The sequence below is a fragment of the Mauremys reevesii genome, linkage group 10 (genome assembly GCF_016161935.1).
Source record: "Mauremys reevesii isolate NIE-2019 linkage group 10, ASM1616193v1, whole genome shotgun sequence".
Lineage (NCBI taxonomy): Eukaryota > Metazoa > Chordata > Testudines > Geoemydidae > Mauremys > Mauremys reevesii.
The window spans coordinates 14,143,233-14,166,024 of record NC_052632.1 but is presented as its reverse complement, the minus strand read 5'-3'; the positions used below and the strand labels follow the sequence as shown (position 1 = coordinate 14,166,024).

Here is a 22,792-nt window from a genome sequence, read left to right as displayed (position 1 = left end):
ATATGATAGAGAGATATAAAATCATGAGTGGTGTGGAGAAAGTGAATAAGGAAAAGTTATTTACTTGTTCCCATAATATAAGAACTAGGGGCCACCAAATTAAATGAATGGGCAGCAGGTTTAAAACAAATAAAAGGAAGTTCTTCTTCACACAGCGCACAGTGAACCTGTGGAACTCCTTGCCTGAGGAGGTTGTGAAGGGTAGGACTATAACAGGGTTTAAAAGAGAACTAGATAAATTCATGAGGATTAAGTCCATTAATGGCTATTAGCCAGGATGGGTAAGGAATGGTGTCCCTAGCCTCTGTTTGTCAGAGGTTGGAGATGGATGGCAGGAGAGAGACCACTTGATCATTGCCTGTTAGGTTCACTCCCTCTGGGGCACCTGACATTGGCCACTATCGGTAGACAGGATACTGGGCTGGATGGACCTTTGGTCTGACCCAGTATGGCCGGTCTTATGCACTTTGTATTTCTTCTCCTGCTCGAAATACATCTCCGCGTACCAGTTTTATCTGTTAGCTGCAGAGGAAGCCAGAGCTTGGCACAGAACCTTCTCATTAGCTGCTGAAGCAGGGCCCCACTGGTATGGCAATGGCAGGATGGAGAGCGGGTGTCTCAGCTCGGAGGTACCCTGCACAAGATGGCGGGCCCTACGCTCTCACTCAGAACCACTCCGTCTTTGAAACAAGAGACCTGAGTCCTTCCAAACTTGCCACAATTCTAAAACTCTCCTTTGCAGGAGCCCATTACTGGGGATCTGGGGATTTCTGCAGCCATATGAGCGTGTTGACAGTGAGCTTTAGGGAAAGTGGGAGCCGCAGTAACTTTTTCAATTCATTATAGAGGAATTGAAAACCTCTGCATATAGATTTACCCTCCATTATCTTGCTAACTCAGATATAAGCCCTACTTTCCAGGCACAGAACATCCTGGCTGCAGCTTGGGCTTGTATTGTAACAGCCACGAGACAATAGCCAGGAGCTGCTTTGGAAAATGTAGGACAGCGGGCAAATGTGCTGAGAGCCTGGGCTGCTTGCAGTTGTCATGTGGAGTGTGTTTGGCAGGGGAAAGGGGCAGGGATGGTTCCTACCCACTGCCCAGGGTTGCAGGGGGTGGGGTTCACAGGCCTGCGGTTTCCTTCACTGTTGCTCTGTTGAGTTCACATCTGCCCAGGGTGAACCTGGACATAAGTGATGGAGATAGATTCATGGTAAACTCCCCCAAATAAGGGAGAAGTTATGGCTGTAGCATTGTGCTGTCGATACGTGGCCCTGTTCGCAGGTTGAAGGGGGTGAAGCACAGATCCCGTATCTCGGTAGCATACTTGCATTCTTGCTTGCTTTCCCTCCCCCACTTCCATCACTCTGAGGTACTACACTTTTAGAGGTGGCGCACGGGTGGAGAGGCATAGGGAAGAACCATTTTCTCTGATCCACTCCTTCCACCAGCAGGCTGCTGCTCATCCTCATGTGGCACCAGCCCCCTCCCCTCTTCCAACCCTCCCCACTGAAGACAGAAAAAGCTTACTGTTAAGGACTCTACACCCAGCCCCTTCAGTTACGGGCTGGGGAAGATCCCTGTACGCACTTCTGAGTCCCCTGTCAGAAGCAGGGAGGGCAAGACGTGCGGTTCCTGATATATCCAAGGAACAATGAAGATGCAGGAGGAAAAGGTTGTCCAGCCACCTTCCTGCATCACAAAGAAGCAGAAAAGGGCACCAGTCCAGTTGTTTTTTCCCCTTCAAGTCACATCAGTGCTCTGTGACTCAGTTTACCAATCTGTCAGATGGGTATGATATATAGTCTAATAATGGGGCTAGAACACATTGCCAGGGAGCTGTGTGGATCGGGTCATTACTGTCCGGAAAGTTCTTTGAGGTCCTCGGTTAGGACCTGTTAGAGAAGGACAAACTCTGCATTGCCACTAATGGCTGTACAATGCCTCGGGATGGTAAACTCCGTCAGAGCTAAGCATGAGTATTATTTACACTTGCAGCACTATATGCCATAATAATAGCACAGAGCCCCTCTGCAGCACTTTATGGCCTAGATTTTAAAATGATCTGTGAAAAATGCACCGGCGTGACTTGGGTATGGAATTCCTGTGATTGCACAATCAGTCATGGTAATTACATGGTTATTATTTTGTTACCTCTTGTGACTCAAGCAGCTAGTCAGAGTTTGGGACCCTGGGGTTGTTTCCACTGGAGGAGACATTGATGAGGCACTTCTTTGATGCAATCTTTTTTATTTACCAAGAATATACAAAGTCCCGTTTCCCTGAACACCGGAGGAATCAAACAGTGGGAGGCAGTGTCCTTGCTCACAGGTCCAAGGTTCTTTTAGCTGGCACCTCCACCCTAAATCTCTCTCCAGGCTTCTCCCAGGGCCACATCACACTTCCAGGCAGTGTCTGTCTCTGTCCTGCTTCTTCCTCACCACACCAACCCTTGGTTACAATAATACTGAGCAAAGTCCCTCTGCTCACATTGTCAATTCCTGATCTCACTCACTTATGCCTTTGCTTTGGGCGATGACGTACACTTAACTGCCTCTTACAGTTATCTTAAATGAAGGGCAGTGGTTAAACCTGTATTATTATTTGCATGATCATAGTGCCCATGTGTGTCTATCTGTCCAGGTGCTTATAGGGGCTCTCCATCACTGAAGTAGCTGAGCAAATGGTCACCCAGACACCTAATTGGACTTTGCATGCACAATCCCTGTGAATGCCCAGGGGACTTGTGCACACAATAAAATCTGGCTCTGTGTTTTCAAAGCACTGTGCAAACACTGGGCTAGATTCACTTCTGCCTGAAGGTCCTAGGCCCCAGCTGTAGGGGAGCCCTCTCAGGAGTAGAAGAGGCACAACAGTGCAAGCGGCCCATATACCTGTTGTGCCCAGAACCATCTGGTGCAGCCCTAAAATGGGGTGGGGGAAGCTAGGGGAGGGGAAAGAGCCAAGGAAGGCCCCTGGCAGAGGTGCTCTCTAGGTCGATTTGCTGGGCATCCTCTGTTGGTGGGATTCTACTGGAGCCCTGCCCTGGCTGGACACTACTTGCCTCAGCAATGAATCAAACCCACTAGCTAACACACATGAGCCCAGCCCTGAATCCCCTACTCAGCTTTGACTCCCTCCTTCCTCAGCCATGGGAATTTTGCCTGGGTGAAAAGGTCAGGATTTGGCCCTGTAACTGCAGACCAGACATTGAGGTCCTGATGCCCGTTAGCCCCATGCGCGCGCCCGCTCTTGGTGCAGTGCAGCTCTGGGGAAAACTAGCTGCTTCCCAGGTCTGACTGCTCCTCTGCACTTGCTGAGGTGAGTGACACCTGTCCCCTCCCTGTCTGGTCATCCTTTTGGGACAGACATTCCTCCTCTCCTCCTGTCCGCCCCAGGTGCCAGGCAGCCCTGCTTCTTGGCTTCTCGTGGCTCCAGCCCAGCATATAAATCACAGATCCCCTCCTGAATCCCATTTTGCTGTCATAATTAAGCTTATCCTGCCATATCCCCTCTAGTTCCCAAGCAGCTCTCCAAAGGGTCTTTGGAGGTTTCTCATTTGTTCTAAATCCAAATGTCTCTCTCTGCTCCCAGAATGTGCGGAGGAGAATTTACACAGGGACTGAAGGTGTTAAAACCACGTTTCTCTTTTAAGCGGGTCTGCCACCATGGGGCAAGATGCTCACGCATGAGTCACACCCAAATGCTAAACAAGATCACAGCTCCTTGGAACACAGAGCACCGGTGGGATCTGCGAATCCATTGCCCTGAAAGTGCAGGCGGCAGTAGGTGGGTAGCCCCCAGATGCTGCTCTTGTTCTGTTTTGCATAGTTATCCAAGAGATCTGCCCTCAAACAAAGAGATTTGCCATCTCCTTCTGCTAGATCCTGCAGTGATGTCCTCTTGCCAGGCTGGTGACACTACAGTCATTTCCATGGCAACACACTGTGATATCACAAACACTGGCGGTTGACCTCATGGCAGGGTCCAGTAGAAGGAAACCCCCTTGGTGCTAACCTGCCACCCAAAGAAGGGTTGTTATTTATTGGGTAACAAAACATGCAGACCGGGCACTCCACTGTTTAATGGAACCCACCCTTCCGGTCCCCAGCACAGCCATGTGTCTGCACTGGAGCCTGCTGTTTGTTTAGGGCAGGGAGATGATTTCTTCCACGCAGCGCCAGGCATGCTGTCAGCACTCAACAGATACATAACAAGAAGCATGAGAAGCTGCGTTCCAGAGGCTGGGAGGAAGAGAGGGGTGGCTCTCCTTAAAAATATTGACAGATGTAACGAATAATACAATGGCATTGCTGATCTCTAGCCTCTTCCACATCTGGATCTCAAAGCTTTTCCCAAACAAGAATGAACAAACCCTTCTGCCTCTCTGAGGTGAGTCAGGATCATTATCCCCTTTTACAGGTGGGGAAACTGAGGCACGGATGGGCGTCCGAGCAAAACTTTCAATCCTGGGTGCCTGAAGTTAGGCACTTCAGTTTGTACAGAGGGGCTGAAATAACTGACCTGATTTTCAGTGTTGAGTCCTGACAGCTCCCACTGAAGCCGATGAGAATCAGGCCACTTTTATTTAGCTGCCTAACTATGGATTTAGGGGTCTATCTTTAGGTACCCAAATCTGAACATTTTGGCTTGGGTATCTTGCCCCAGGCCACACAGAGGGCCGGGGACAGAGGAAGAGCTCAGTCCCCCCAACTTTCAGCCCTAGCTACCAGACCAGCCTTCCTCCCACTCAGGAAGACATTACAGCAAACGGACGCCAGTACAACTACCATTGAGCACAGGCGGTAGAGATGGAAAAGTCCTGTTAGGTCCCATCTAGTCCATCTGCGGAGCCCGGGTAGGAGCTTTCCCTCTAGGCCAGGAGTCGGCAACCTTTCAGAAGTGCTGTGCAGAGTGTTCATTTATTCACTCTAATTTAAGGTTCTGCGTGCCAGTAATACATTTTAAAGTTTTCAGAAGGTCTCTTTCTATAAGTCTATAATATAGAACTAAACCATTGTTGTATGTAAAGTAAATACGATTTTTAAAATGTTTAAGAAGCTTCATTTAAAATTAAATTAAAATCCAGAGCCCCCCTGGACCGGTGGCAGGGCAGTGTGAGTGCCACTGAAAATCAGCTCTCGTGCTGCCTTCGGCAGCCGTGCCATAGGTTGCCTACCCCTGCTCTAGGCTATTAACTAGACCTTTATGTCCAGTCTAGGACAACAAACAAATGCCTCAGGAGTGTCCAGCGCCTAGCACAATGCGTGACCGGGCCTCTAGGTGCTCCCTGCTACACTCAGGCTAAGAAATAACAGGGATGCTATTGGAGTTTGATTCCAGCTGCCAGCCCCACTTCAGCAGCCCCCTTGTGTGGGTTGCAGGAACTGCTGGGCCCCCTTACTGAAAGGTACAGGTCAGTCTGCAGCCTCTCTCTCCCCGCTGGCCTGGTTTGATTGCATGTAGATTCGGCGTGTTTGTCTGCGTGCTGCTAAGCGGCCTCCTTCCCCCATCACGCTGCTTTGATTCAGTAAAGAGCGAAGACTTCCAGTGTCTCCCCCCGCAGGACTAGCCGGCAGTCCCTCTCCCTGGCACGGACCAGGCTGAGCTCTCTGGAGTGATCCACCTGTAATTCCTCTCCTCTTCCCCACCACCCGCCTGCAGCTCTGCTCCTTTATCATCGCGTGTCTGTGCGGAGGAGCAGAAACAAGAAACTAAAAAAAAAAAAAAAGCCCGTAAAAAAGCGCTGTAGAAAAGCAGAGCAAATTAAGCAGAGCCCTGATCTGCTCGGGTTTGTGCTTGCCAGAAATGCACCATGCATCTTAATTCGCTCTGCTGTTCAGCTCTCACACACTGCTCTCCTGGTGCCATTTCGGCGCTCTCCGCTCAGCCTTTTCAACACTTCATTCTTCTTCGGGGTGTGTGTGTGTGTGTGTGTGATTGCAGAATCTGCTGCCGCCGGTGCACAGGAGGGAAGGAGATCCCCCCCTTGGACCTCTCCTGGCAGTTCCAAACCATCCAGTGGGTCCCCGTTGCATTTTTTCCATCCGCCTCGATTTTTGTGGGGGTGCATTTTCTAGAAAGTGCTTCTTGGGCGCGCTCCAATCTATTTTACACCCATCCCTGGGAGCTGCCTTTTATCTCCCCGGGATCCTTAGGAAATAAACGCGTACATAAAAAGGAACCGGAATTCACACTGGGGGTAGGCTCCTCTATTTCAGTGCATGGCTTTCCTGCTGGCTATCCGGATTGCAGCAAAAAAATAAAATAAAAAAGAGAAAAAAGAAAGTAAAAGCAGCAGAAGACAATCTCCCCTCCCCCTCTTCTCAATTGCAATCCCAAATGGAACTTTTCCTCTTCTAGCCGGGATGCCTTTCCTCATCTCCAGTCCTCAGCTTTGAGAGCAGCCTCTTGTTTTTTTAAGTGGCGGGGGTGAGGGGATCCCTTTTATTGCAGAGAGAAACACGCCGAGAGGGGATCTCTTTGCAGGCTCTTGTGCAATCTAGCGCTCTCTCTCTCTATATATTTTTGCATGCATCTCCTGCTGCAGCAGATCCAGCCAGCGTGGGGGAGGGGATGGAAAGGGTGCACCCTCCTCTCCTGATCCTCTCTTCTGCCTCTGTGTGGTTTTTTTGCAGGTGTGTCAATTTTAATTCTGCCCAGTAGGTGGGACTTGGTGACTTTAGCACCATTTGTGTGTGTGTGTGTGTGTGCTTCCTCCCCATCTTCTATTGCAATCCTCAGAAGTCCCTCCGAGAGAGCGAGAGCGCCTGATACCGAGAGCCAGCCTGCAATCAACAAGGCACTATGCATTTCAGACCGCTACTGTAGGGGGAATTACAGCTTCTCCTAGCCAGCTGCCAGCATGATTTCATCTGCTGGAGGATTTTTGCATCTGATCGTTTGAGTTTTTTTTCCTCCCTCTGTCTTTGTTTCCTTCCCCTTCTCTCCCCCCACCCCCCTTTCCTCCTCCTCCTCCTCTTTTTTAGAAGCAGCAGTCGGAGATGGATGTCTCTCTTTGCCCTACCAAGTGCAGTTTCTGGAGGGTATTTTTGCTCTGGAGCATTTGGGGAGACTATCTGCTTTCGGTGCTGGCTTGCCCTGCGAATTGCCTTTGCAGCAAGATAGACATCAATTGCAAGAAGCCGGATGATGGGAACCTCTTCCCTCTCTTGGAAGGGCAGGATTCAGGCACCAGCAATGGGAACACCAGCATCAACATCACTGACATCTCAAGGAACATCACTTCAATGTAAGTCAGCTGTGGCCCCCACCCCCACCCCAGTGGGTGCCCTTTTTTCTACCGCTGCCCGAGACACAGGGTGTGTGTGTGTGTTTAAGGGGAGAAACCGGCGTGTGGATTTCAGGTGCCCTCAGCATTGCTATGGATGATGGTTATTCCCTGCCTCAGACCCGTTATGCCTCGGTTGCCGTGCAGAGGACGCGAATCTCATTTTCTGCCCCCCCCCCCCGAAACAGCAACAGTTTGGCTCACGTTTAAGTGGGATAAAGTAAATGAGATGAAATGGCTGAGCAGGGGCGGGCAGCAGGCAGAGATGCTGTGAAGCGACCTCTTCTTCCCCCCATTTGTGTTAGCAGAGAGATGAAAACACACACACAAACTGGGCACCTAAAGCAAGTTCTAAGCCGCCTGCTCCTTCAGAGACTTCGGATCCGATTTGAATGTCATTTTTTATCCCCCCGCTGGCAAATCCACCCTCCTCTGTCCTGGCTGCGTGGATCTGGGAATCTGCGGTTTCTCCTTTTTAAGAGAGAGAGTGAGATGCCCCCTCAAGTTGTTATAATTTTCCAGCTCCACTCTGATGCTGAGCTGGGATTTGTGTATTTTGATCTCAGGGTAGTGGGGGTATGTGTAGGAGGCAGATATTTTTAGCTGAGCACTTTGCGTTTGTTTGCATGCTTGTTTATCTGGAAAATCAACTGGATGTTGCATTATCCTTGTTTGGAGAGGCTGGTAGCAAAAGCCTATGCAAAGCTCATCAGCGTAGAGTAGAGAAAGGACTGGTCCCCCCCCCCATCATGCTATGTTGTGTGTGTATGTTTAAAAAATCCCTCATCTCCTACAATCTCCGCTCTTCACCGTTCAGTACGTTTTCGGGGAGGTGAACTCCAAGGCATTTCATTATTCTAATGCTAATTGAAATGTGAGCATTTGGGGAAATGTAGCCCCCGGAGTAAGTTGCCTGTGGGAGTTGGGCAGAAATGAGGTGGAATTCTTTATCCTGGCAGTTAAGTGCAGCAAGGTTTGGGATGAGTAATTGGCGGTTATTTATTTATTTCCCCACCTCCATTGTGAAACAGCTTGTTGGAAGGGTGCTCTTTGATGGTTCTTTTCCCGAGGCTGTGCTATTTGGTCACAGTGCAATTGTAGCACCGCTATGGAATAATTGCGATACCCTCCTTAAGAGCATTGCGAGGCCCCTTTGCCGGATAAAGATGACTGGGCTAACACAGACCCATTGCCGTTAACGGGTTTCATGTAATGAATGCCCACGCAGTCCTCCCCACGTCCTAGTGAGTAACGCTGACCTATTCCCATGCCATGGCTTTCCCTTTCCAGCAAATCTGCTCTCCAGAAACTAACGGGAGCAGGGAAAGTAAATACGAACCTAATGTAATGTTTGCGTGCCAAATGGCCCATATTTACCCTGTGCCGCCCTGTGCTGGAGTACTGCTGTGGATGCTAGAGCGATCCGGATAACACTAGGGAAGTGGGAGTAACTTGTGTTTATTACTGTGCTTACCGTTTGTTGTGTTTTTCTCTTAACCCTTTCTTGTTAAACTGTGAGCATCAAACACGCTGTGAGAGGGAAGAGAACTAGCAATTTGGTTACTGTACTGTGGCTCAGAGGCGGCTTGTGTGGTTGTTACTTAGTACGTGTTTGTGTGTGTGTATATGCACACGTCTGAACTGCTGGATGAGTTACTACAATGTGAACCCTTTGTGTCTAGAAAATGTCTTTAGTGCTTTGAAATTGAAAAATGCTGGAGTGAACAAAACCCAACCCAAACAAAAAACCTGAAACCCAGACCTCTCAACTCCATTAGCAGATGTTTTCAGGAGAAGAGCATCTTTTCAGGAGAGGAATAATGAGAGGGTGACTGGGTATATCTGTTTGTGTTCCATCTAGAATAATATGTCTTCCCTGGATCCCCAACTCCCTAAATGGACTTCTGTAGCTATGGAAGAAATGGTGGTAGCTGAATTGAGGTTAGTCCATAACCACCACTACTGTGATTCGGGATTTTAGGCTAAATATCAGGGAAAACGTCTTGACAGTGAGATCTGTGAGACGGTGAAATAGTCTCCCAAGGGAAGAGATGAAAACCCGGGCATTCAGGATGCTTATAACTGGCACTAGCAATTGTACTTGGAGGGGGCAACCTGGTTGGCCAGGGACAGGCTAGATGGCACCTAAGAAGTCGTTTCCTCCTGCGATTTGTGTGTGATTCCTTAGGGACTTGAGCGCGTAGCCCGAAGGAGCTAGGACAGAAACTTGTGTTTAGCAAGAATACTCTGCTCACTCCGCCCTCGACAGAAAGGGAGGCTAGGACAGGGCTGATCGGGTCAGTTCACAGGGAGGGAAGGATCAAAGATCATCCCTGCCCCCACCTCGAGATTGTAAATATGAGCTATAGTTCAGCCCCTTCCTGGCCTGCCAAAACTATGTTGTTGCCAAGGAAGTTACAGTGCCCAGATGGTAGGGTGATGGGCACGTTCTCAATCCACCTAATAACGAATCCACTGCCCTTCCCAAAGAGACGAGTGTGACGCTCCCTCATGCCGAATGTCACCTTTGCGTCGTCCGGATTCATCCTGTTTCCTAGTGTAAAAACCTGTTGGGGCTTTTATTTCATTAGCCAGAATGACTTAGTGAAGTGCAATTGCCTCACTGGGCAGCAAGTGAGATGAGCTGGGGGCAGGGGTCGTTTAGCTCGCTAGCCCCTCGTGGGGAATGGTGTGCAAAAGAAAGCGGATAGCTTTCCTGTCAGTCTCTGGAGAGGGGTGGGGGGCTGTATTGGCAGGGTGGGTAGCGGAGCTCTGGTGCGCACTGCTGTAATGGATCCTCTGTCTCTGGGCCTGTTCTCCAGTCTCTGCTGCATGAGGCCCGGTGTCTGGGAAGGAATCTCTAGCTTTCAAGAGACTCCCGTGAAGGCTTTTCCTTCGCGTGGCAGTTGAAAACACTGGTGGGGCGTGTTCTTTCTCAGAAAGGCCACAGGGCCTAGGGTGATGCCTTCCCCGTTGCCAAATGACAGCTGGTAACGCTACGCTCGCAGGGTCTCCGTGGTGGATTGAACTGTGGAAATGCAAGGCCATTTTCATCAGGGGAAGGGTTAATGAGAGAAGGGGCTGGGGGATGGGAGGAAGAGGACCCTAGGTGGTGAACACTTCACTCACTGTTATTTTAAAACCCTCTTTCTGTTCCAAAGCCCAGCGGGGGAGGCCATGAGCCCTTTTGCTACAGGTCTTCAAAAGAAAACATCCCACTACAAGAAGGAATATTCCCATCTCCCACCATCTTGGGATGAAGCCATTGGAAGCATTTTGCTCTAGTGATGTAACATCCCGGAGGCCATCCAGGCCAGGGCCCCCTTGTGCTCGGGGCTGCACAAGCAGATAGGAAACAGGGACCTGCCCCACAGAGCTGAGAGTCTAACAGACGACATCACAGTGGCATGAGACAGAAGAGTGGGCCGAGGTGGGGGAAAGGGGTAATATGCTACGGGGTGGATGCAGTTCTTAGCCAATCAGGGTAGTGATCACAGCTTGCCAGCTGCTTAGGTGTCCTTGTGTCCTTGTTTGTTGTATTTGGGGCCCAGTTCTTTGGAGCGTGTTTGGGGCATTCGCTCTCCTTTCCCCTATTAATGGCAGAGGAATTACCAGCACCAAGGGTCTGGCCCCTGGCGTCTCATATCTTTGGATGCTGCCGGTGCTGAGAAGCTCTTTGCCACCTTCCTCTCTTCTGGGCAGTTTCCAAGCCCAAGCCATGCTGGCGTTCCTTCCCCTACCTTGAAATCAGCCCAGAGGGCTCAGTTTGCGCAGGCTTGAGCAGCAGCGCGTCACTCTGTCATGGCCTGGCTGTCGAGCCATAGTGGACCGAGTTCGAATTGCTTGCCGACTTGCCAGTTCACATAGCAGATTTCCTCAGCTGTCTGCGTGGGGGGAAAACGTGCAGTGTGAGCGCAGCTGTGCATGAAGGCAGCCCTTTGGCTAGCGATCAGCCGCGGCCACCTCTCCCGTTGAGCCTGTGATCCTGAACACCAGGCGCTCCTGGAAAAGCAGCCGCATGTTGGTAACCTGAGCTGCCAGTGGGTCGCTCTGAGTTTGGCTGAGCCGCCTCGCTGTAATATTAGCAGAGCCGGTGTAACTCAAGCTGCCGTTTAAAAGCTTGTTTAGAAATTGAACAAAAGCCTCAATTAATTAACGTTCCGCTCTCAGATTGGTTTTTTCCTCTCCCCCTGTTCTCCTTCCATGGAGAGGAATGGTCACATTTCTCATTTCGATCTGTGAAGCCAGCGCTGCTGCTACTGGTGGGTGCTGCAGGTGGGGACCAGCCAGGGGGCGCAAGGCTGAGAGCTAGGGAGGAGGCCTGGCTAGTGAGATGGGCGGGTGATCTCCCAGCTGCTTTCAGGAGGGGAGTGCTGAAGCTGCCGGGGGGTGCTGGGGCTCCTCCTATAACTGATGGACTCTCCCATCCAGTGCTGGAAAAGGGGTGACTCGCAGAGCTTTATAAGAATCCAGACCAGAAAGGGTTAACAGGGAAGCATGGGCAGGGCAGAGCATTCCTGGCCCTGGCCTAAGTGGGGCGAGTGGGTGAGGATTGTGTGGCTGGCATGGGCCTGAGTAACCCTGGCAGTGCCCTTGTGTTGAGCAGGCTGGACTCTTATCCCCATCCCCGAGTGCCCTGGCAATGCATCTGGCTTTGTGACTGGGCTTCTGGGGACCTGGTTCTGACCATGAGCCACTCAGCATCCTCCTGCCCCAGGGGAATTGCTCAGGCTTTCCCGTTAGCTGTAGTCAGCTGAGGCCAGGTGCTATCCTTATCTGTGTTGCTATCCCAGAGGCCAGGAGGGTGCTGCGCTCCAGCCAGCATCATGTTCCCAGGATGAACCCGTGGCTTGTCCTTGTTTTTGGAAAAGCCTTGCAAAATTTGCAGAGAGCCCCTTCCAGCTGAGATGCGCTCAGCACGGAGTCTGCCCGCGTGCCTCAACCCTTGGCCACCTGATGGAGCGGTTGCCTGTGGACTGCAAGGGCCCGGTGTGAGCTGTGGCTGGGGCTAGCTTGCAGCTAGAGGGGGTTCAGCGTCCCGAAGGGGGGCTCCGTGGGCCGACGTGCTTCATTTATTTTCCTAGTGACGTTAGTGCTGCTGCAGGTGCCAGACCGATGGCCCTGGAGACAGGAGGCCTCTGCTTCACTCCAGGCCAGGTCTGGGTTGGGGAACATGAGCTTTCCGCACCCATGGGAGAGGGCAGTCCAGTCTCCTTGGCTCATTGCACCCCCGACCTCTCTGCTGAGACTGCCGGAGAGGGGGCCAGATGTGACATGGCCGTTTGGCCGCTAGGAACAGGACTCGACCTCATCAGCTCCTTTCACTCAGTCCACCAAGCAGCCATGTTCATGCTCTCCATCTGCTGCCATCGTGGGCTCTCTGTGAAGCAGTGACCTAGAGGTGAAAGTGGCTCGTTCCAGTCCCAGTGCCCCAACTCTGCTGGCTAATTATGTTCTCTATAGAGTCTGGTTACCGGTGAGCAGAGCCGACCCTTCCCAGGCGGGCAGAGGGGACTGGCTATGCCATGCCATGTTGTTGTGCTGAGGCCCTGGTGTATCTTCTCCCCTGTCATTGCACTGGCATCATCAAAGGGCAACTCTTAAATTCTCGATGTGCTGGCTGGAGAGTCAGAGCGTTTCCTTTATGGCAGCGTGGGAAGCACACGTGCTCCGGCACGGTGTGCGTGGGTAAGGCAGGATGGAGGAGTTTGCCATCTGGGCCTCTCTACTTCTCAGCTGCTGCTCTGGTACTGGACAGATTCTGTCAGCAGTACAGTGCTGGGGTGTGCGCGTCGCTCCTGGGCTCCCTGTCGCAAGGTGGGGTCCCCCTGCCCCAGCACAGAGATCATGTCCCCAGTATATAACCGCCAGCTGCCTTGCTCCCTTCTCTGACTGGAACAGTGTTTTACATTGTGAATCACACCCTGTAGAGGGCTTGGAGGTGAGGGGCCAGGAGGGTCCTTAACCTTACCCACCATGACTGGGTAGCTGCCTCCGACAGGGTGAGCAGAAATCACATCCTTAGAGAGACACAGGAATCCGTGGCACCCTGTTCTTGGGGGTCCCCCATGTAGAAGCCTGTGGCACCCCTCGAAGGGGGAGACCCTCTAGTATTTCCCTTATAGGGGTCACCTGCTATGCGGGTGTTTTGTCCTGGGGGACAGGAAGAGTGGTCCCACAGCCCAGCGTGCCTTGCCAATGCCATGAGGTCACACCAAATCACAAGAGGTGTCTGGTATAACCAGACCTAGTTAAACTTGAATGTGCTTAATTCTCTAATATGTGGGCCTTGGAGGAGTGGGCCTGCCAGGTCAGGTCTCAGTGGTCTCAGAGCCCGGGGGAAGACTGGCTCACTTACCAGGCACGGTGAGATTTGCACGTATGGAGACAGGGGAGAGAGGAGGCCCTTGGTGTAGTAGGTTGCTAACGGGGGAAGCAGCAGATACATGGCTCTGGCACACCCTGCCCGTGCTGCCTGATGTATGGAGGAATCTCTTCCAGTGATGCTCACAGGTCACATCTCCTGCCTGACATGGGCCCTTCTGGTGGGAATGGCAGGAGTTGGAGTTTGTGTCGGCCTAGAATAATGGGAGGGCTTGCTGGGGAACCTTCCAGCGAGTAATTAAGTCCTGCTAGAGACAATGGGGTGCAGATACTGGGGGGGGGGGGGGATCCATACAAGTCACCCCTCACTGTAGTGCAGGGACATCCAGGCCGTTTATCATGCCCTAGTGGGGATCCAGACTGTGCCGATGCCAGAAGAGGTTTAGGTGGCTTCTGTATCTTCCAGGAAGCTTCTTTATGTACATTTCAGCCACGACCTGTTCAGGCAAAGCGACCGGTGAGGCCGCTGATTGGACGTACGACCACTTTCCTCCTCCGCGCCCAGGAATCTCAGCAGTGACTGTCAGCCCTTTATGAGATGCATGTGTGAAAACGTGGTGTTTATGAGAATTGGCTGGGACCAGCCAGAACGGAGGCAGCTGTCAGATATCGTGGGGATAAAGGGATTGTAGATAGAGAGTAGGGTAAGGCCTGTGCCAGCTTTCCCCTCCCTGCAGCCCTTCTGATACGCCTCTGTCCTGACCAGCAGTACTCTCTGCCCTGGCTCCCTCCTTTGCTGTTCCAGCCCTGGGGGTCTCCCAAGCTGAGACTGCAAATGATGCCAGATTATGGGGTTGATTCATGATGTGGACAAATATCCACTAGGATGAGAGTCACCCAACTCATTCTCACTTGTGCCATCAGCTGGGAGAGGACGTTGGGTCCCCAGAGGCTACATGCCCCTATGTTACCAGCGCCTCTGGTCTGTCTGTTTCGCCAGGATTCTGGTCCCTGAGGTTTTGGCTGCTAGTGAGATCATTACAAAGGTCTGTAATTCAATCCATCTTTGTTTTGCACAGTGTTTGTTTATGCAGAGCGCTTACCCAAAGCACATTGCCAAGTGAGAGGCAGGCGCAGCGAGAGACTGTGACGGCAGAGGGAGAGGGAAATACACATCTCAGGGTGTGAAGACGTTTTGGGTTGAGACTTGGAGCCGGCTGGGGGAGTCAGTGGGGTGGAGAGTGGCAGGGAAGGCTACTCCAGGTGGCAGGGGCTGCAGAGGAGAAGGCACTCTAACCAAGAGCAGGGCAGTTCTGTGGAAGAGGCAGGAGTTGAGAGAGACGCGGTCCACGAAAGAGGCTGGATTGAGACTGCAAAGGGCTGTAGAAATGAAGGCAGTTGAGCTGTTTGGATAATCTGGAAAGATCCTGATCTGGGGGAGCTGAGCCCCTGAATCTTTCAGCTCTGCCTGTCCCCGGCCTTCATTTCGCAGGGGCTGCTTCCGAGCAGAGTGCCACCAGATGCCCTTCGGGGCCGGTGTCTGGAGCCTCTCCTCTCTGTTGCTCCTGCTGGGGGTAGTGATGGGAATTGTTACAGGCCCTTCATGCAGGTCAAACCCACCTCCCTTAGGGCTGTGATTTTCCTACTGAAGCAGTTAAATCAGTGGACACAGTTATATCGGTGTAAAGGTGCCGTATTCCCCTTCCCGTACAGGGATAAGCTGTCCTGGTAAAAGCACTGTCAAACTGTACAGTAGCCGGGGCCGTCTTGCTTTAAGTACACTGGGGTGGTTACAGGCGCAGTGTCTTGGTGTAGACAAACCCTTGAACTCATGTTCCTGCCCCTGTGTTATCCTTACAGTTGGCTGCAGCCAGTGCCTGTGTGGTTTAATTTCCCAGGGCGGGGCTCAGCGTCCCTGCTTTGCATGGATAACGCCTCTCCCCACTTAGCACTCCTAGAAGGAGGCACCTTCCTGCCTGCCGTGACCTTTGGACCCTGCAGAGCATCTGCAGTCACTCTGGTTATACAGGGACAGGGCTGACTCACAGCCGCCTTTCCAGGGAAAGGGAACGGAAGCGCCAGACATCACCCAGCAAACACTGTGCACAGAACGCAGCCCAAGGGCCAGCTAGAGACCAGTTGTAAGAGGCTGCGGCTCTGCTGACTTCAGTGGAGTTGCATCTGCCTGTGCCAGGTCTCTGTTTGGCCTGAGAATCCGCCTCCCAGCAAGGCTTGGAGACCATGGCGGGTTATGTGCCTAGCGCAGCGCTGTGGACGCTGGCCAACCAACTGTTACTGAGCAGACTTGTGTCAGAAAGAGGATTCCGCCTGTGCCGAGCCACCTGGCTTCTTCAGCCAGAACCACTGAGCCGATGCCTCTGTCCCTTCATTTCCAGTGCCACAGTCTACCCCTTCCTGGGCCAGGCCTCAGAGCTCTGCCAGTGTGTCCAGCCTGCCTCCCTTCTGCCCAAATGCTGCTTCTCACCGCAGGAGCCCACAACCCCAGCAGCCCCTATTCTGGAGCCCCTCCTCCAGTCCAACCAGCCTGCCCAGCGAGGTCCCACTGGAATGATAGGCTGCCTGGTGGGCTGAGCCGCATGGAGATTATTTCTTCTGCAGATGGCTAATGGGAAAGCAGGTGACCGAGCTGGCTTTGCATGGCATTGATCAGACTGTAGAAGGGAAAAGGATCGATGGGTTGCACATAATATCTCCCCAGTCTTTGCCCTCCACTGGAAGAGATACGATTCACACCTGCCCAGGGACCCTCATTACCAGGGGCCACCTTCAGTGTAAATCCCAGATTCCCCACAGGTCTCTGGGTGGCTGAGAACTGCGGGCCTCCTCTGACAGCTGATGAATCTGTCACAGAAGTGGCAGAGGAGTAGAACCCCCCCTTGGAAGCTGGGTGAGCGAGAGTTGGGAAGTTCCAGACACAGGCCGTGCCTTGCATGGCGCCCCATCGCATGGGGAGGAGCTTGGGCAGAGGAGCTGTTGTGAGCTGCCGGCCGGGGTGGAGATGGAGGAAAGGGGAGGGGCCCCTTTTGCTGCTCACCCAGAGAAGCCGAATTGTGAGCATCCCCAGGTGCAGGGAGCGCCAGACGCACTGAGATGTGTCCAGCCCAGTTCTCAGTGAAATTGTCCCGGTCGCCCTCCCTTGTGAGCACAGGGCTTGTGTGTGCTTTGCGGGGGTTGTTTTCCTGAAGACAATGGGTTGTTTGTTAGGGACTTTTGCACTGGGGTAAATCCCCAGTGTGGAGGGCTTGTGCGGGTATAAAGCAGGGCTTGCGGGTGTGGCTCACTTGAAGCCAGAGCAAGTCGCGCTGATTCAAGCCCCGTCTCACACCAGTGCAGGGCGTCTACACTGGGACTTTGCACTGATGGAGTGCCAGTGCAAAGCCCCTAACAAAGACAAGTCTGATTCCTCTTGTTCCTCTGAAGAGCCCCCTGGCATCTCTGCTGCTGGCTAGAGAAGCAATGCGTGCCCAGCTCTGGTTCTTTCATAGGCAGAAACACCCCCAACCATCACACCAGGGACCCCTTTTGGGCACCCCATCTGGTCAGCTGTGCTTCAACTTCTGGGGTTCTAAAAATGGCCAAACTGCCCCAGCCCAACAGACCAGCAGCCTGTTAGCCATTGGTGTTGTCACGATTGGTGGCCAGAACTGGATGCTCCATATGAATGCCTGGGCCCCTCCCTGTAGGTAGCCTGCAGCTGGGTTTGGCTGCCCCCTGTTCACTGAGCAGAAGTTGCATGAGGAAACCAAGGCCCCTGGGGCCACAGTCCAATACTAAGCACAATGTCTTCCTGACCACAGGGTCTGACCTGGTGATGCCCTGCAACATGCGGGTTAATAGTGCTTGTCATTTACCTCTGCCTGATGGACCATCAGGTGCTCTTCAGTGGCTTTTAGCCTTGGGAACATGCTGCTGCAGTGAGTTCTGTGGGTTCATTTCATGTTCTCTGAAAGTGTTTCCCTCCATCTATGGGAAATTTGAATCTTTTACATTTCACTTATTGTCCCTCGTTCTTGTGCCATGGGGCTGGGTAGAGAGGAGCCAGACTGGCCGTCTCTGGGTTGCTGTGTATCCCTCTCTCCTCACCTCTCTCACTCTTCCTCATTCCAGACGAAAGAGTCCAAGTGCCAGGCTCTGGGCCGCACCACTCAGGAGGCACAGAGCAGACAGTATGGTCCAGGGAGAGGGAGCAAAGGTGGCTTTATGCCAACTTTGTGCCACCCAGATGTTGGGCTGATTCAGGGCTCAGTTTGGCCCCTGTCATAAGTTAGAGCAGCTCAGAGGCTGCTCTAATTAATGGCAGCCTCCCCATAACTGCCTGTGGGCTGCCTCATGGTCCCGGACAGCCAGAGGGCAGAGTGCTCCTTCCGCTCCCCTGCTCGGGGGGTGAAAAGGGATGGGGGGGGGATGGCTGTATATACCTGCCCTAAGCTGCTCCTGCACTTGGGGCATTCCCCAGGGGGGCGTTTTGGCCCCTTTACACAGCAGGACTGGTGTAAGGGAGACAGAGTAGGGGCCAGAATCAGGCCCTCACCTCTTTCATCTTGCTTCCTTCTGGAGGCCCCTCCTAGTTTCCAGTTGCCTTCGTTCTTCTTTTCACTCTCTTTGGAGGTGTGGTGACCCCTCCAACCCAGTGTTCAGAGTGTGGCTGTGTCCTTGATTTCAGTAGGGATATTCTCTATCCCCATCTCAGCGGAGCCCTGCCTCCTAGGGCTTGTCTAGGTAGGGGGTGGTTGCGTCGTGGTGACTGCACAGATGTGGCGCCACCAGCGTAAACCTTCCAGCAGGCGCTCTGCACCAGTGCACAATGGAGCTTGCAGTAGTGCGCTCCCCTGAGCCCAGTCTTACACGGGGGCAGTGCATCTGCACTAGGGCTTTGCACTGGGGTAGCTACAGCCGTGCATGACACACACCCTGCTACAGGCAGGGCCCTAGACACCTGTGTCACCACTGAACATTGAGCTGGTGTGTTCGCGGCTCTCTCTTGTCAGTGAAGCCCAGGTTTTTGTGCTGGAGGGGATACAGTGAACTCAGGATGAGGTCCGAGGAGTTTAAATTGCTCCTTCCCTTGTGCGTCCCCTTGGACTCATTGATGCCAAGAGTCACTTGCCCAGTAGCTGGTTTAGCTTGGTGCCTCCCACTCCTCCCTGTCCTTGACTCACTAAATAATTTTGTGCCATCAGCACCTCCTTATTCACCCTCTGTCCCAGTCACTAATAACTATACTGATCAGCACCAGCCCTGGCATCAATTGACTTCTCTGGGAACTGCCCGGTTGTTCCTCCCTTTGCACCCTGTCTCTCCTAGCCAGTGTGTGACCTAGGGGTGGACACTAGCCCTCACCCTGTGGTGCCCCTTGGAGCCCTGAGGCCGACCTTCCTTGCCTCTTCCTCAGGAAACTGCGCGTAGGCCGAGGATACAGTAACTCCTCCATGGCTATTCCTGGTCCCACTCCAGAGCACCTCACCGCTGACGCCTCCCTCAGCAAGAGCCTCGGCCCCATCCCAGCTGCTGGCCCCTTCCACTGTCCCTGACGTGCCCCAGCCTGAACCCTGGCTCTGCTGCTGGTTCCTGCCTCCCCATGTCTGGCCAGCCAGAAACCCGCCCGTGCCGCCCTCCCATCTAACCTGCCCCTCGGCAGCTGCTCCCAGCCCGGATGGGGACAGGCCCTTGAGATCGGGGAGCGTGGGTCTGCGAGGCAGGTTGGCTCAGGCCATTCCAGCTGCTGGACATTCTCCCTGCTCCCCAGCCTCCTAGCACCCAGCTTTCCTTGTCCGAGAGATACCCGGAAAGCGCTCAGGGGGTGAATTGCTGAGAGCCTCCTGTGAGGGACTTTACCCCAGCAAAATCCCTGGGCAGGTCTGTCCCTTTCTCATCCCGGCCCGGCGTTCAGGAGGGTGCGCTAAGGAGCCCCCGGTCCATGGGGAGCCCTGAGCCCTGTTGTAGCCTTGTGGTAGCTCTCAGGACACCCCCAGCCTGCAAACAGCTCCTCATATCCTCCTCCTTCCCTTAGCCTGGCGGCTTTGCCTTTTCAAAGTGCAGTTCAGCCACTAGAGGGCAGCACGCTGCACAAGACTGCGTGTCAGCATTCGGGATAGACAGACTGGAGCTGTAGAGCCCCTTTGGGTTTGTCCTGGGGAGGGATGGTGATAAATAGAGACATGGCAGGATTCCCTCTGCCGCACCCCCCAAGTCCTGCACTGGGAAGCAGGGAGGCTGTAACCCAGCCAGGTGGGGAGGGCAGGTTTATGGATGTGCCCAGAGAAAAGACACTGCGTCCAGCCAGCCCCTCTGTAGTGATCAAGGCCGGATTCTCCTGTCGCTCGCCTCACTGTGGTTCTGCAATGGGTCACCCACACAAAGGGCCTTTGCTCCGAGGTGATTATTTCAGCTTCCTAGTGCCAGCCGTTCCAACCCTCTGGTGGGGTGACTGCATAGGTCTCAGCAACCCTGGACTCTGGGGCTCTTTCATTAGCAAAAACTCCTCCTGCAGTAACCTCTGGTCCCAGCTCCTCAGCCCCTGTGTCACATGCTGCCTTGGGACGCCACTTGGTGGTGGGCCACAGCTCTCTTTTCTGAGCTCCAGGCTTCTCACCTCCCCGGCATCCCTGCAAATGCACCCAGATGCAGCATTAGTGTCATGAGCTCTATGGCCTCAGTGGGATTCACATCTTCCTACCCTTGCCTTGCCTTGCCTTGCCTTGCGTGGTGCTGGTTCTCGTGCCCAGGACAGAGCTGGTACAGAGTGAAATGCCCCGGGGGAGGAGGAGGCTGGGGACACAAACACGGGGTTTTAGTTCCACATTAAATACAGTCAAAGATGCTGATGTGCTGGGTATTATCGGCCCTTTGGAACCATCGTCTAGTGATAAAATATTATATAGTACTTTACAAACGAGGGCAGTATCATTATCCCTAATTTGCAGCTGGGGAAACTGAGGCACGGAGTGGGGAAGTGACTCACCCAAGGCCACCCAGCAGGCCAGTTGCAGAGTCAGGACGAGAGCCCAGGTCTTGTGAGTCCCAGTCAAGTGTTCTATCTACTAGGCCACAATGCTTCACCTGTAGTCTTAGTTTTCACTCTGTGGGGTTGGATTGGGGGTGGGTCCCCCCTGGTTATCAGGAGGGTGAGGTGGGGTGTGGGGCTGCAGTCAGCCTGGCGTCCAGGGAGGGCAGTAGTGGGGAGTGTGTGCAGGGAGTCCCCAGTGGTCAGAGGTGGGGAGAGGGAGTGGGTCCCTGCCCTGCCCCACCTGGGCAGCAGCCTGCTGCTCTCCCCTTCCTCCCTTCCCCTCCCCCAGGGCACTCCCTACATGCTCCCCCCACTGCTGCCCTGCCCTGGGTGGCTGCAGTCCCATCCATTTTAAACCCTCCAGAGCCTGTGGGAGTGAGAGGTTCTGGGCAGGAGAAGGGAGGGCGAGGAGCCCTGGTCCGTGCCGCGCGGCTGTGGGCTACTTTGGGGATGGAGCCAGCCAGGTCCTGCCATCGCCCCCTCTCTTCGGCCCCACATGGATGGGAATTGGGGAGCACAACTGTTATTTGACTCCCCTGCAGAAGTGGGGGTGCAGCAAAAAAACTTGGGGAACCTCTGTCCTCTCTAGCCATAGTTGAGGTGTTTGCGTGAACGGCTGCCCTGCAGAGTAGCTAGGACGGGGACAGAGATCCTCCAGTCCAGCTGCAGAGGGAATGTAAGGAGATGCCCTCTAATTCCCCAAGGTGATATCTGGCTTTCGCATTAGGGCTCATGACTAAGGACCATAACCAAATGTAGGCAGGATGTGACCCAAAATACGGCTCCTCCAGCTGCACTAGCTATGTGCTGAGACCTAGAAATGAGACTGAAGGCTCTCTATATCCTGTTACACTCAAGCCACTGTTAGATACACCACCTATGGGTAGTATCAGAGGGGTAGCCGTGTTAGTCTGGTTCTGTAGAAGCAAGCAGCAGAGTCTGTGGCACGTATAGACAGACTTAGCAGCATTGCAGCATGACACTTCACTCTTCTTCTCGGATGCATCCGAAGAAGTAGATATTCACAACAACTTCTCATGCCTGTAAGCGTCTGTCTGTTACCTAGCCACAGCTACTTTGCTGCACCTATGGAACTTGAACTTGGGTAGGGGTTCCTCCAGTTGCTACCTAGGGTTAGGGTTCCTAATGGTAGGGCACTTGGAGCTAAGATTAGGGTTTCTATGGGTAGGGCACTTGGAGCTAGGGTTAGGGTTCCTATGGGTAGGGCTTCTCGCCCTAGGGTTAGGGTTCCTATGGGTAGGGCACTTGTAACTAGGGTTAGGGTTCCTATGAGTAGGGCACCTGGAGCTAGGGTTAGGGTTCCTATGGGTAGGGCTTCTCGACCTAGGGTTAGGGTTCCTTAGAGTAGGATCTTTGGAGCTAGGGTTAGGGTTTCTATGGGTAGGGCGCCACGCCCTAGGGTTAGGGTTCCTATGGGTAGGGCACTTGAAGCTAGGGTTAGAGTTCCTATGGGTAGGGCTTACCGCCCTAGGGTTAGGGTTCCTATGGGTAGGGTACTTGGAGCTAGGGTTAGGGTTCTTATGGGTAGGGCACTTGGAGCTAGAGTTAGGGTTCCTATGGGCAGGGCTTACCGCCCTAGGGTTAGGATTCCTATGGGTAGGGCTTCCCGCCCTAGGGTTAGGGTTCCTAATGGTAGGGCACTTGGAGCTAAGATTAGGGTTCCTATGGGTAGGGCACTTGGAGCTAGGGTTAGGGTTCCTATGGGTAGGACACTTGGAGCTAGGGTTAGGGTTCCTATGGGTAGGGCTTCCCGCCCTAGGGTTAGGGTTCCTAATGGTAGGGCACTTGGAGCTAAGATTAGGGTTCCTATGGGTAGGGCACTTGGAGCTAGGGTTAGGGTTCCTATGGGTAGGGCTTACCCCCCTAGGGTTAGGGTTCCTATGTGTAGGGGTTACCACCCTAGGGTTAGGGTTCATAGGGGTAGGGTACTTGGAACTAGGGTTAGCGTTCCTATGAGTAGGACACCTGGAGCTAGGTTTAGGGTTTCTATGGGTAGGGCTTCTCGCCCTAGGGTTAGGGTTCCTAAGGGTAGGGCACTTGTAACTAGGGTTAGGGTTCCTATGAGTAGGGCACTTGTAACTAGGGTTAGGGTTCCTATGAGTAGGGCACCTGGAGCTAGGGTTAGGGTT

The 22,792-nt window shown here is 53.2% G+C and overlaps 1 protein-coding gene across 12 annotated transcripts in view; it reads left to right on the top strand.

Moving 5' to 3' along the window:
- Window positions 1-3,974: 3,974 nt before the first annotated feature.
- NTRK3 (neurotrophic receptor tyrosine kinase 3) overlaps window positions 3,975-22,792 on the top strand; it is a 315,119-nt gene continuing 296,301 nt past the window's right edge. For 6 of the 12 annotated variants that reach the window (XM_039491385.1, XM_039491384.1, XM_039491382.1 and 3 more), the window contains exons 1-2: window positions 3,975-4,392; window positions 6,990-7,252. In XM_039491385.1, coding sequence (XP_039347319.1) covers window positions 4,366-4,392; window positions 6,990-7,252 — 290 coding nt within the window. In that variant the 5' untranslated portion in view covers window positions 3,975-4,365. Of the gene's footprint in view, window positions 4,393-6,989; window positions 7,253-9,152; window positions 9,233-20,630; window positions 20,650-22,792 lie in introns of those variants that run through there. The other 6 variants (XM_039491394.1, XM_039491393.1, XM_039491383.1 and 3 more) reach the window with 5 other exon arrangements.